This window comes from Panthera onca, chromosome B3 (assembly GCF_046562875.1).
Source record: "Panthera onca isolate mPanOnc1 chromosome B3, mPanOnc1 haplotype 2, whole genome shotgun sequence".
Taxonomy (NCBI): Eukaryota; Metazoa; Chordata; class Mammalia; order Carnivora; family Felidae; genus Panthera; species Panthera onca.
In genome coordinates this window covers 120,919,793-120,933,277 of record NC_138344.1, presented here as the reverse complement: position 1 = coordinate 120,933,277, position 13,485 = coordinate 120,919,793, and the positions used below count along the sequence as shown (strand labels likewise).

General features: G+C 46.6%; 1 protein-coding gene and 1 long non-coding RNA gene across 15 annotated transcripts in view; one reads left to right on the top strand and one right to left on the bottom strand.

Moving 5' to 3' along the window:
- The window catches only part of LOC132670126 (uncharacterized), a 277,363-nt gene that overhangs the window by 180,066 nt on the left and 83,812 nt on the right, over positions 1-13,485 (top strand). The window lies entirely within an intron of this gene.
- LRRC74A (leucine rich repeat containing 74A) overlaps positions 1-13,485 on the bottom strand; it is a 48,334-nt gene that overhangs the window by 18,987 nt on the left and 15,862 nt on the right. For 6 of the 14 annotated variants that reach the window (XM_060620358.3, XM_060620359.3, XM_078447969.2 and 3 more), the window contains exons 2-7: positions 13,256-13,384; positions 10,405-10,577; positions 7,520-7,627; positions 6,416-6,512; positions 1,710-1,759; positions 1,255-1,336 (exon numbers count right to left, since the gene is read on the bottom strand). In XM_060620358.3, coding sequence (XP_060476341.2) covers positions 1,255-1,336; positions 1,710-1,759; positions 6,416-6,512; positions 7,520-7,627; positions 10,405-10,577; positions 13,256-13,384 — 639 coding nt within the window. The remainder of the gene's footprint in view (positions 1-1,254; positions 1,337-1,709; positions 1,760-6,415; positions 6,513-7,519; positions 7,628-10,404; positions 10,578-13,255; positions 13,385-13,485) is intronic. The other 8 variants (XM_078447975.2, XM_078447966.2, XM_078447976.2 and 5 more) reach the window with 5 other exon arrangements.

Here is a 13,485-nt window from a genome sequence, read left to right as displayed (position 1 = left end):
AATGCTGTGCTTCTGGAACTTAGCATGGCTGACTCTTCTTTGATATTCAGGTTTCAGCAAAAAGCCACCTTCCCTGTAGGGCTTTTTCTCACTCCTCCACCTAAAGTAGCATCTCCTTTGCTCATAATGACCCCCCCACCCCTTACTAATTTCCCCAGGAATGAACACTTAGGTTCTTTCTTTTCTTTCTTTCTTTTCTTTCTTTCTTTCTTTCTTTCTTTCTTTCTTTCTTTCTTTTTAAAAATTTTATAACAAATCTGCAGTGAACCTCCTCGGACATCTCTCTCTGCGTACGTGTGAGAGCTTCTCCGAGACATGCACAGGTGAATTGCTATATCAAAGAATACATTTTTAATTTCACTAAATACTGTCAAACTAATCTCCGAAGTGCCTTTACCTAGCAGCTTCAGAGAGTTCTTATTTCTCCCTTGTGTTTACTTCACTGGATGTTCTCTCACTTGAAATTTCTGCAGCTTCGGACAAGGGGAATCTTTTTGTTTGTTTTGCATTCCTCTAATTACTAAAGAGCTTAGGAATTTGGCTTTCTGTTTTCACTGTCCATAGGCCTTGACCACTGTTTTATTGGGAGTATTTATCATTGTCATGGATCCGTAGGATCTTTTATCAATATTCTGAAGACAAATTTTTTTATATTCTACAAATACTGCAAGTATCTATTTTCTGTCGCTTATCTTTTAACATGGCCCAATCTTTTATCATAAATAAGTTTTAAACTTATTGTTGTCAAGTAAATGAATCATTTTTGTTACGGTTTATGCCCACTGTGCATATTTAATAATCCTTTGCTTCCTTGAGGTCAGCAAGTTATGTTTTTCTAGTCATTTTATAGTTTTTAAAAAATGTTTTATTTGTTTAGTTAGTTATTTGTTTTGAGAGAGAGCATGAGTGGCAAAGGGGCAGAACGAGAGGGGGACAGAGGATCTGATGTGAGCTCTGCACTGACATGCCGACAGCAGTGAGCCTGACGCGGGGCTCAAACTCATCAACTGTGAGATCATAACCTGAGCCACAACTGAGCCACCCAGGCACCCCTGTTTTTCTAATCATTTTAAAGTTTTACTTCCCACATCTAGGTGCTCACTCCACTTTAAATGTATTTGGGGTGTGGTTTACATCACTTTTTATAACCAGAACGTTCAATAACAATAAAAACCAGGAGATGCAGCTCTGACAGGTGACTGTCTGCCGAGTGCCCTCTCCTAGGCTGGCCCCTTGCCCCCGTGGGGGACTCACCCAGCATCTGCCCCAGGTGTTCTCCTCCCTTATCAGAGAATTCGTTGTGGCTGAGATCCAGTGTCTTAATTCGGTAATTGGCCTGGAGAGAGAAACGGTGCAGAGAGAGGTGATTTTTGTTTATGTGACCGCAAATACCTCTCTTATCTCAGGGCGTTGTGATGGAGGGCTCCCACACACCAAAAATTGGGTGGACTAGAGATTTTAGACTGAAGATGACTTCTTGTGCATTTTTTTGTTTAACCGTCGGTGACTGCTAGGAGGGTCTAGTCCCATCCAAACAGCCCTCCCTCTGCTGCGCTTTGGTCAGGATCGGCAGAGTTCAGCCACTCACCAGCTCCCTAAACATTCAAGTGACCTCACTTCTCTATACCAAGAGCCACCCTCCAGATCCCCCACATCTCCCAGGGCCATCCCCCACAGGGCTGGGTTGCCCCTGCCCCTTTGTTACTTACCGAGAAGGCTTGGCAGAACAGCTCTGCGGCTTCGTCCTTAAAGTTATTTCCTGTAGTGAAGGTGGGTGTTTGCAATGCTGTCCAGACTAGGGCTCCCTCACCCTCCTGCATTCTAGCCCTGCCAGTCTCTCCCCTTTGCAACCATCAGCCACAGGAAAGGTGGCAAGTGCTTAAAGCAAATATATGGACACAGAAGAAAACAAGAGAAAAGAGGGCAACTATTTGCCATCCCCTTTAACATTCCTTCCTTTCTCTGCCATGATAGCTCAGGGAGTTCCAGAAGTCAGTACAGCATGCCTTGTGCCCCCACTGGCAGCATCGACCCCTAGCTTAGCGCCTAAATTCTGTAACATTATTAAAAATACGAATCCAGCGGCAGGGCCATGACCAGAGAGGCACAAGTGAGGCACTCCCTCTGTGTGCAAAATCTAAGCTCCGTAATCACAGGGAGTAACGTCTTAATATTTGTAAAAGTCAAAACTAATGCAAGACATCTATGATGAACAAAATTGTATTTTTTTAATTTTTAAAAATTGTAATTTTTTAAAATTCTTCTTAGAGAAAGAATCCCATGCAGGCTCTGAGCTACCAGCACAGAGCCCGCCAACGTGGGGGCTCAAAGCCACTAACCATGAGATCATGACCTGAGGTGAAATCAAGAGTCAGATGCGTAACTGACTGAGCCACCCAGGCGCCCCTCAAAATTTTTAAATTTTACATAAAGGCAGGATCTGGCCCTGTACTTGAATGGTTAGGCCTCACTCACCTCACCAATAACCTGTCCCTGTTGGATCCTATTTTATATTTAAAGTGTGGATATTTTGTTCACCACAGGCATTTTTCGCATTATTTTTGACTTTGACAAATATTGCAACAGGATATTATTTACTTAGTTACTGACTTTTTTGAGCCCCTTGAGTTCTGTGATCGAGGTGCGTGCCTTCCTCATCTTACTCTCACCCCAGCCCTGCTGAATAGTTTAAAAGATTTCTGGAGGGGCGCCTGGGTGGCTCAGTCGGTTAAGTGGCCGACTTTGGCTCAGGTCATGATCTCGCAGTCCGTGAGTTCGAGCCCCACGTTGGGCTCTGTGCTGACAGCTCAGAGCCTGGAGCCTGTTTCAGATTCTGTGTCTCCCTCTCTCTCTGCCCCTTCCCCATTCATGCTCTGTCTCTCTCTGTCGCAAAAATAAATAAACGTTAAAAATATATATATATAAGATTTCTGGAAAATATATGCGATTTCTGGGAAATAAGTGATATAGAGACTTATCCCCAAATTTCTTCTTTAAGCCCTTAATAATCTTTGTATCTCTAGCACCTAAATAGTGCCTGGCACATGATAGGTGCTCAGTAAATGTTTCCTGAATGAATGAATGAGTCCACCTAGACACAAATGCTTCTTGGTTGCATTTGTACCAGTGTAATAAAACGAGACGATAAGCTAGTCAATGTGTAAAATTAGGTTATTAGCTATTCAAATTGTTGTGTTTACATCAGTGGTTACAAATAGTACGGAGCTGGCAGTAACAGAGTCATTTGGGAAGTCTGATAAAATACAGATTCCCAAACCCCTCCCTTTCAAGATTCTGATTCAGCAGTCTGGGATAGGGCTGGGTAATTTGTATTTTTACAGAGCTTTCTGTATTATTTAATGTTATATTAGAGGTGTTAGCCAATGCGACTAGAAAAATCATTAGGAGCTGCAGATATTGGAAAGAAGAGACAAAACTCCCATAATTTACAGACATGATCACCTGCCTAAATAATCCAAGAAAATTAACTGACAGAATGTTAGAACTAATAAGATAATTCAATAAAGTCACTGGACATAGGATCAATGTACAGAAATTAACAGCTGCCAGACATATCAGTAATAACCACTTAGAATATATGATAGAAAAAACATTCTGTTCACACAGGAATAAAATGATAAAACACCTGGACCTGATATGAAATGTGCAGGATTTCTAATGGAATAAAAGCATAGGATTTTATTGAGGAAGATAAAAAAAGACTTGAAGAAACAGAGGTAAACCCAGTGCTTGAAATTTGGACCCAAGCGCTGACCTCAACATCCACACATTTAATCATTCTGATTCACAGATAACTTGCTGATAGCCAAAATGGACGTAGTACAGGGAAACAGAAAACAGTTCATTGTAGAACTGTAACCTGGTACCATCTTCTTTTTTTTTTTTTTTTCAAATGTTTATTTATTTTGAGAAAAAGGTTGAGCGGGGGAGGGGCAGGGAGAGATAGAGAAAGGGAGAGAGTCTCCCAAGCAGTCTCCTTGCTATCAGCACAGAGCCTCATGCAGGGCTCCATCCCACGAAACACGAGATCATGACCTGAGCCGAAATCAAGAGTCAGATGTGTAACTGACTGAGCCACCCAGGCGCCCCTAGGCCGTTTTTAAAAGTTATCTCTACACCCAACGTGGGGCTCAAACTCACAACCCTGAGATCAAGAGTCACACACTCTCCTGACTGAGGCAGCTAGGTGCCCCTGGCACGGTCTTCTTGAGGGGAGATTTGGAAATTCTTTCTCAACTTCAGAAAAATAGGTGTATCTTTTTATATTCCATAATTTTGCTCTTGGGTGTCTATCTAGAAATACTAGAACATATGTCCAAAAGTTGCATGTACAAGAAAGTTCTTTAAAAAGTATTTGAAAGATTGAAAAACTGGAAATGTGCCCCTTCCATACACACACAAATGGAGAGAGGTTAGATAAACTATGCTATATCCATCCCATGGAATACTATCCAGCTGTTCCAGAGAATGAGATAAATCTATTTTCTATGTCATAGAAATAGAAGATATATTTAGAGTGAAAAAGAGGAAATTGGAGAAGAGAACCTGATGTGTCATAACATTTATATTAAAAATTACACAAACTCTATTTTTGCATTTTCTCTCTGGATACTTTTAAGATCTTTTTATTTTAGATGTTTTTTCTATGATATATTCAGGGGTGGATTTCTTTTTATTTACCTTATGAAGGACTCACTAGGATTCCTGCATCTGAGAATTCAGCAATTCAGGACATGTCAGCTATTGTTTGCTTAGATATCACTGCTCATCCATTCTCTTCTTCTGGAACTCCAATGAGCTCTGTTGGGTCTCTCTCTCTCTCTCTCTCTATATATATATAGAGAGAGAGAGATATCTATATATATCTATATATATAGATAGATGCAGAGATTACTTAAAAATAAAATCTTTTAATTTTTAAAAGATTTTATTTTTAAGTAATCTCTGCATCCAATGTGGGGCTCAAAGTCACCACCCCAAGATCAAGAGTCACATGGTCCACCATCTGAGCCAGCCAGGAGTCCCTCATCCTTTTATATATTTTTTTATCTTTTATGTCCTCTGTATCTTAAAAAAAATTTTTTTTTAACGTTTATTTATTTTTGAGAGAGCCAAGAGACAGAATGCAAGTGGGTTAGGGGCAGAGAGAGAGGGAGACACAGAATCCGAACCAGGCTCCAGGCTCTGAGCTGTCAGCGCAGAGCCCGACACGGGGCTTGAACTCACAAGCTGAGAGATCATGACCTGAGCCGAAGTCACTTAACCGACTGAGCCACCCAGGCACCCCCTATCTTTATCTTTCTGTACTGCAAAGGATTTTCAAGGTCATTAATTTTATTCACCTGATTCTAATTTGCTGTTAAATGTATCCATTGAGGCTCTAGTTTGAATGATTATATACTTTCCATTTCCAGAAATTCTATTTTGGGGAGGTCTTTTAAAAAATAGTGTTTTGTTCTTGTGTGTTTTTATTTTTATGTTCTTAATCATATTAAACATAGTTTATCGTTGGGGTCAAGATATCTGTTTGCTTGCAGTTTTAGTTAATTAATAGTGCTTTTATGCAGTTGGAAGATAAATTATATGGTCACCAAATGTACAGTTTATTTCTGATAATTCTATTTTCTGTAGTCCTTGACGGTCTGATGCTGCCGCTTGTTAGAATCTGACTGCTCTCATGGTGTTTTGTTTCCTTGTTTTGCAATTTTGGACTCTGAGCCCATCTTCATTGGAGCTTTATCTGTGGGAATCCCAAGCAGCCTGCAGCCTGGGTCAAGGGTCATTCCTCCAATGAGGTTTTCTGTTTGTGTCTGTTGCATGCCCCAGGGTATTACCAGTATAGGACCACTTAGTTTAATGTCTTAGGGGTTCCAGGACCCTGAAGACAGTATAAACTCAAACCACAAACCTGGGTTCTCAAATGAATTTTTTTTTTTCTGTGAGAGAGACAGATAACAGACTAATTAAAAAGTGAGTATACAATAAGGGGCCAGGGGGCAATAAATGCTGTTAAGAAAAAACAAGTAATGGAAACAGGATAGTGATGGTGATGGAGGGGAGGGGAGGGAAGCCCCCCTCAGGAGATGACATTTGAGCAGGAGCACGGATAAAGCAACAGAGTAAGCCATGCAGTTATCTGGGGTAGAGACTTTCAAGCAGAGGCAGGTGTGCTGCTGAGTGAATCAGAAGTTTCTTGTTTGGGAAAGCCAGCAAGCCAGTGTGGCCATGGGGAGGGGGAAAGGATGACTGGGAGGGTTTAGCGGGTGTGGACAGTTTTCTGATCTCAGAACTCGGAGGGGTCTGGTCTGGCTCACTTAGACCCTGGATTCTCCCTGCCCTTCCCCTTCTCTTCTTTTTATCCCTTTGTCCTCTCCCACCTCTTCCGTGGGCTCACCTGAAAGCTGGAGGTTCAAGAGCGAAGAGGTATTTCTCTGAAGAAATTCTGAGATGGTGCTGGCCCCCTTCAAGCCAAGATCATTGTTGGAAATATTCTAAAAGGCAAGAACACATTCATGTGTGTAAAAATCCCACCCAAGGGCCCTTACTAACGAATGGTGCCAGCGTGAGCCTTACTTGAGGCCTGCACCAGGGAGTAGGGCTGGGTGGGGAGAGGGGCAGAAGAGGAGGGGCAGGATGGATTGGGAAGAGCAAAGGAGCAGAGGACCATGGGAACTCAGCCCTCCTAATGCCTGGCTAGGGGGCCCCTCCCACTGGTCTCAGTTTTTCTGAAGTTGGCTTTGGTGATTCCCCACCTCTCCAGTTTAGCTCTAGCACTTTAGATAAGCACACTGTACATTTATTTTTTGAAATCCAAGAGAGCTTTGTTTAGACAGTTCGGCGTAAAGCAATTGAAAAATTAGCTTCGAGTAATTCATCGTTATAAATTCCATTCATTGATTGGTGAAGCATGAATGAATCTGCTGGGGACACCCAGGGATACAAATGGACACATTCCTTTCAGGCGAGTGGGAGGGACGTTCATATAAACCAGCCATTATTATCTTAATTGTTTCTCCCCTCTCTTTCCCCCCCCCCCTTTTTTTTTTGTGTGTGTGTGTGTGGTAAAAATAGACATAACACAACATTTACCATCTTAGCTGTTTTTAAGGGTATAGCTCCGTGGTCTCAAGTGTATTCACCTGGCTGTGCAACTATCACCATCATCTATCTCCAGGCACATTGTGTTTGATGAGAGTATTTCGTGTCTTTATTTTAAGTTCACTTTAGAGTGACTCTGCAGAAATAAGGGCTTATAAGGTGCAGACAGAATTGGTTTCTTAGGGTTCCTGGGACCACAGGGAACACAGCTCCCCTCGCAACCCTCCCCGCGGCCAGCCTCGGATGTGTGGCCCTCCTCTGAGGAGTCACATCTGGAGGAGAGGGCCTCCAGGCTGCAGAAAGCCGGAGGCTGGCCAGGGCTTGGGCAGGGGCCCCTGGCCCGTGTCAGGTGTGTTCCGAGAGCCCAGGTGGTAGGGATCGGCAGAGCAGAGCACGGTACCAAGTCTTGCAGGTAGTAGTTCTCTTGCAGCATCTGCACCAGGCTCAAGGTGCCCTCCTCCATGATACAGTTGTCTGCCAGCTCCAGGGTGACAACACTCGTGTTGGACTTCAGCCGCCACAAGAGGAGGGGGAGAAAGACAGAGGTAGTCGGCGACCTAGTCAGTTCCCTGCCCTTTCCCAGATCCCGTCCTCTCTCTTGACCGTCCCAGCCTTTTCAGAGGGTATGGAGAGCCAGGCTAGCAATTCTGGAGAAAGCACAGGGATGATCCATCCCGCTGAGTTTTGCTAGCACGATATGCTTATTCTGGGCACCTCCACCAAAGGGGGCTCTGCAGGGGAATTTCGAAAGGGGACATTAAAACGATGAAATCCTGGGGCGCCCGGGTGGCTCAGTCAGTTAGTCAAGCCTCCAACTTCGGCTCAGGTCATGATCTCAGGGTTCGTGAGTTTGAGCCCCACATCGGGCTCTGGGCTGACAGTGTGGAGCCTGGAGGCTGCTTCCGATTCTGTGTCTCCCTCTCTCTCTGCCCCTCCCCCGCTCGTACTCTGTCTCTCTCTCAAAGATAATAAAGATTAAAAAAAATTTTTTTAAGTAAAAAAAACAATGAAATCCCCAAAAAGTGTGGGGCACAGGGATGAGCTAAACAGACTGTAGCTCTTTCTCAGGGAGGAGAGAAGCTGTGACCTACTCTGACATTAAGGAGAAGTTGACGCCTTTAATAAAGGTATTTAAACATAAGGCATTTACTGTGCCTGTTTCTTTCACAGGTCTTTCTTCTGGTTTAGGCTCTGGCTTATCTGGTACTTTCTTTCAGTCAGGACGTTGTCCCAAGGCTGTTCGGAAGGATCTGGATTTCAGTCTTAAGTATCCATATCCAAGCTAGTCAGCACTCCCACATGCAGCAAGGTGAGAGGAAGCGACGTGCAGCATGAGGGCCCGGGGTCAGCTCTAGTCAGGACTGTTATTCTTCCCTTCCCCACCTCAGTTCCGGTGCAGAAAGGTATGAAGAATAGACACATCTTTGGATTTGGGTATTCTCAAAGTGCACCAAGCGGCGGGAGAGGCAGCCACCGGGAAGGAGTCCTAGCCACCCCCGCAAAGGGCAAATGTGACGGCTCGGATAACGCAGTGCCTAACAGTCCACCCAGGGCCTTCACCAAGTGCCTTCTGGCCTCAGCTCTCCGAGGTGTGCAAAATTACATTGTGTGCAGAGGCAAGGGTCAAGGCTCAGGGGGCCAGGTGTCAGTCAGTGCCCAGCATCGGGGGCTGGACGACCAGCTGCATAGTCACCCTGGGGACCAGCGCAGTGTGTGGGGCAGTGGGCAGAGCCCGCACCAGGCCTGTCCACACTCACGTCACACAGGCCAGTGGCCGCTGGTTACTCTTTGTGCCAGTTTCTGGAGAAACAAGGATGAGCAGAGGACGTCCCTGCACCCCGCCAAGCACAAGGGCGTCGAGGCAGGCAGGTGAGAGATGGACGGGAAGCATGAGATATGAGCACTACCATCAGCGTGCTTTTAAGCCGAGCCAGGGAAACACAACATGTGCAAAGTTAAACAGTACAAAAAGATAAATAACAGTTCAGTCCCCCAGCATGTCACAGTGATTAATTGTCAAATTAGTGACACAGAGAATCAGGGAAAAAGAAACTCCCCCCAAACAGAAACTGTTGTTACTAAGAGACAAGCAGCCCAAGTCCCGAGAGAATTGCATGATCCGGTTTTTTCCTGAAACTCATGCCGTAATGGTGCATTCCTAACACCTCATTAATCAGTCTTTCAACACTCAATAAATTTCAAGATGCCTTTGTTCTTTCTGTGCTCTTCCCTTCTTTCCTCCCTCCTCCAGAAAGCAGCACAATCTCACATTTCACGTGGCCTCTTAATGGGCATGTGCCAAATGCAAATGCTATGATATTTCCCAAAATGAATGCTTTTTTTTTTTTTTTTTTTTAAATCAAACTTTCTCTTTACCGTCCTAAATGAACAGGCAGTGTTGTGCTGACATACAGTTGTTACATGATCTGTTTTTCTGGGATGGAAGCTGGTTTGTATACAAGCAATTATAATTATATAAGGCTATGATGAATTCAAGGTCAAGTCCTTGGTTGCTCATGCCAGGCTGAGAGAGAGAGAGAGAGAGAAAGAGAGAGAGAGAGAGAGAGGACATTATTCCTATGGGAAAACATGAGTTATTCTACAGTGTGATCTTTTAAGAATTGCAACATTGCAAAATGGGGCGCCTGGGTGGCTCAGTCGGTTAGGCGTCCGACTTCGGCTCAGGTCATGATCTCACGGTCCGTGAGTTCGAGCCCCACGTCGGGCTCTGTGCTGACAGCTCAGAGCCTGGAGCCTGCTTCCGATTCTGTGTCTCCCTCTCTCTCTGACCCTCCCCTGTTCATGCTCTGTCTCTCTCTGTCTCAAAAATAAATAAACATTAAACAAACAAAAAAAGAAAGTGGCTGCACTATTTAAAAAAAAAAAAAAAGAATTGCAACATTGCAAAAGGCAAACTTTGAATAGAACAGCTCAGTAGTGAACACCTTTATAGCAAAGGTGAGCTTTGGAATTGAGATCCAGGCTGGCATTTTGTATTATGCACCAGCATTAGTGACAAGCCGAGCCACTTACCTGTGGCTGCTGCCTTTGCTTCCTGAATCAGAAAGAGCATAGACTTCCAAAGCCAAGGTCCCTAGCAGCCCCCTTCCCAGGAGCATCCATGCCTATTACGTAAATCGACTGGCAGTCAAGCAGAGCCTAGGGCAGGGCGGGCATAAAGCTTGCAATTTAGGATCCCATGGGGGGTCTCTCTGAGTCTTGAGCCCACTACTCTGTCAACCCCCACCTCTACCCATCATCAAGGGCCCCCATTAGCATGCTCACCACCAGGGCTATGGCAATAGCCTTGGTACCACTGGGTCCCAGCCCATGGTGGTTGAGGTTCATGTAGGACTCCTCCATGTTCCGGATAAAGTAGGAGACGGGCACTACACCCACCAGTTTGCAGGCCTCCAGGTACAGCTCCCTTTGTCCGGTGGTGAAAAGTTTCTCCGTATCTACACAAAAAAATGGAGGAAGTGGGGTTTTTCTTCCACCTTTGCCTCATTTCTCCTCTAACCCTGGGCCGAGTGTGCTTCTGCCCGGTGTCCCCTCTGCCTGAGGATGTCCCTGTGGGTGTGTGTGGTGGAGGGCAGCTCTAATCGGAAGATGGCCAGAGGCGGGAGAGGGAGACCCAAACTCCAGAAAGCCCCAAATCTCCCTCTAAGAGATAAGGCCCCAAGTTTTAGGCCCCAAGCCTTCCCAGGAGAGGGAGCAGCATGCCCACACCTTCCTGTGTTGCCCACATCCAGGACTGATTATCAAGGATGCATAAAGGCCAGCTCTCTTGTCCACCTTGGGATGGCTCTGAAAGGCCAAACCAAAAGCTGATTTGTGACAGCTGAAGGAACCCTATTTGTTTCAGTTTCACTACCACTATTGAACTGAGAGCCACGAATAAAGCTTTACTAAAGATTTAGAGATTCCAACTTTCAAAACCCCAAGTGGGACTGAGTGGGCTTCTCAAGGTGGCAAATCACTGCAAGATGGAAAGACCTCCCCAAATCACGTGGAAACAAAGTTGTATTTGAATTGATACTCCTCTTTCAAAGACTTGTATGTCATTTTTCCTGACAAAAAGGACTATTGTGTCTACTTTACCAATGACAAATCTAGCCGCAAATCACACACAGCTCATCAGTGCTAACACCAGCTACCAGAATTGGGGACTTTATCTCGCCGTTCCAAGCTCTTGGGGCCTTTGTTCCTTGGACTTTAGATGGGTCTGGCTCGTGGTCAATGGGCCTCCCTGGATTCCATATGCCCTCACAGCTGTGTCCTCATTAAGTGGGTCCCTTCAACAGCTGGGCCTCCCATGGCTAGCTGGGGTCTAAGCGTGCATCTGTGATCCCTTTGGATGCCAGGGCCTTTAGCCAACCCACCTCGGACATTTTACGAGGCAGACAACGTGAGCTTTGTTGGTGAACAGACAACTTTACGAGGAGGCTCACTCTGCAGGCACAGCTTCTAACTGGCCTTCTCTTTGGGATGGTTGTAGGGTAGGCTGTCTCAAGCTCGGCGCTGCTGACATTTTGAGTTGGGTCATTCTCTGTTGCAAGGCGCTGTCTTGAGTGGTGAAGGATATTTAGCAGGATTCCTGGCCTCTGCCAGTGAGATGCCAGTAGCATCCCCTCCCCCCACCCCCCCGGGGTTGCCAAATGTCACCTGGGGTGCAAAATCGCCTCTAAGTGAGGACCGCTGTCGCATAAGCAAAACTGCACGTGGCAGGTGCCCAACTTCTGCCTTCTCTCCCTCTTCTGTAGCCTCACTGCCAGCTTGCTGTTCCACCGGGGGCTCACGTCTCAGGCCAGCTCAGAGAAGCCCTCCGGCCCCATTCCCAGCTCCTCAGCACCAGGGGGCACCAGCTGCTGGAGCAGCTGGGCCCTGAGTTTCTGCCCCAGCACAGCCTAGCTGCTGGTAGAGATTCTTCTTTGCCAAGGCAGGCGGTAGGTAACCCCCACCTTTGTCCTCGACACTAATTCTGCTCTGTTTCACTCTGCTGACCCTTTCTAGCTGTAGTCGCTATGGTTATATTTTAGAGGCAGCTGGCAACCGTGTTATCTCTTGTGGGGAGCTGGGGGGGGGGTGGAGGGAAGACGCGACAGAAGCAGGAGTCTGGGACAAAACATCCAGTTTCTATCTGCCACCCCCCCAACCAGGTAAAGGTCCGGGTTGAAACCAACATCAGCACACTAGCGGCAGCCTGGACGTGGAAAAGAAGTCAGAAAAAGCAACGAGATGAGGGCGGGGGCAGGGAGGAGGCATATGGGGAGGGGAAGTTGTACGCTGGCCACTGTAGGGAGGTATATGAACGGACTGACCCAGCCGCCAGAACACAGGAGACGAAGGCAATGGGCTAGCCTCAGCCTGGAAGTTCCGGGCTGGCCTTTCAGGTGGGGCGAGCCATGTGCTCATCTTGCTTCACAGGTGTTCTTGGCACTTCCCTCCCTGGGGAAATGGAGAGGGCGAAGAGGGTGGAGGCATTGTTTGCAATAACACAGTCTTTGCTGCAGCTCAGCCGGCCCTCTTCCTCCCCACCCCCACAGGGCACACTTGGCTTCGCCCAGAGCAAACTCTCAAGTAGGGGAACCAAGAACTCTAATGTGAGTAAAGAGAAAAGTCACCGGGTTGCAAGAGGGGCCACAGACGGTCCAGCGGCCCCCACAACACCGAGCACGAAGGCAGATCAGCAGAGCAGCGTGAACAGGGGATCAGCAAACATTGGCAGCTCTCTGTGGCCTTGGGCAACTCATACAATCTCCTTAAGCCTTAGTCTCCTCCTCTTTAAAAGGAGGGTAATGATGACAACCTCCTGGGATTATTGCAAAGAGGACATAAGATGCCACACGTGGAAACATTTAGAAAACCGGAAATCCCTGTGTAAGTACTGGTTCCACTTTCAACAAGCTGATGCGACCACTCTGCTCAGCAGGTAGGCCATGAGCACGGGGCAGCTGCTGCCACCAGGCCAGCCTCGAAGAGGACATGGCATAAGACTGCCCCAGAGGTTGCTGCCATGTTCCTTCTGTGGGGTGGCCCACTGGGCAGAACCACGGCCGACCCGGGGCAGCTGAGGTCTCCAGCTTCTGAGGAAGGAGGCGCACCCCCACCCTGTCCACTAAGCGCCCACGGTCACCTTCGATCTCCAGGTCTGTTTCTGAGCTCTCCCCGCCTGGCTTCTCTTTTTCTCCAGCCACAGAGGCCTCAGCCTCACAGTAGAAGGTCTCGTCACTGTTCTGTGCTGCCGGCTCGGTTTCAGGTTCATCTAGAAGAACAACTCATCTCCTTGATTCTGGAAATGAAACCTGAGGGCCTCTCAGGTGAAGTCTGCCTGTGGCTTCTCCTCCCACCCCCACCCCCTTCCTT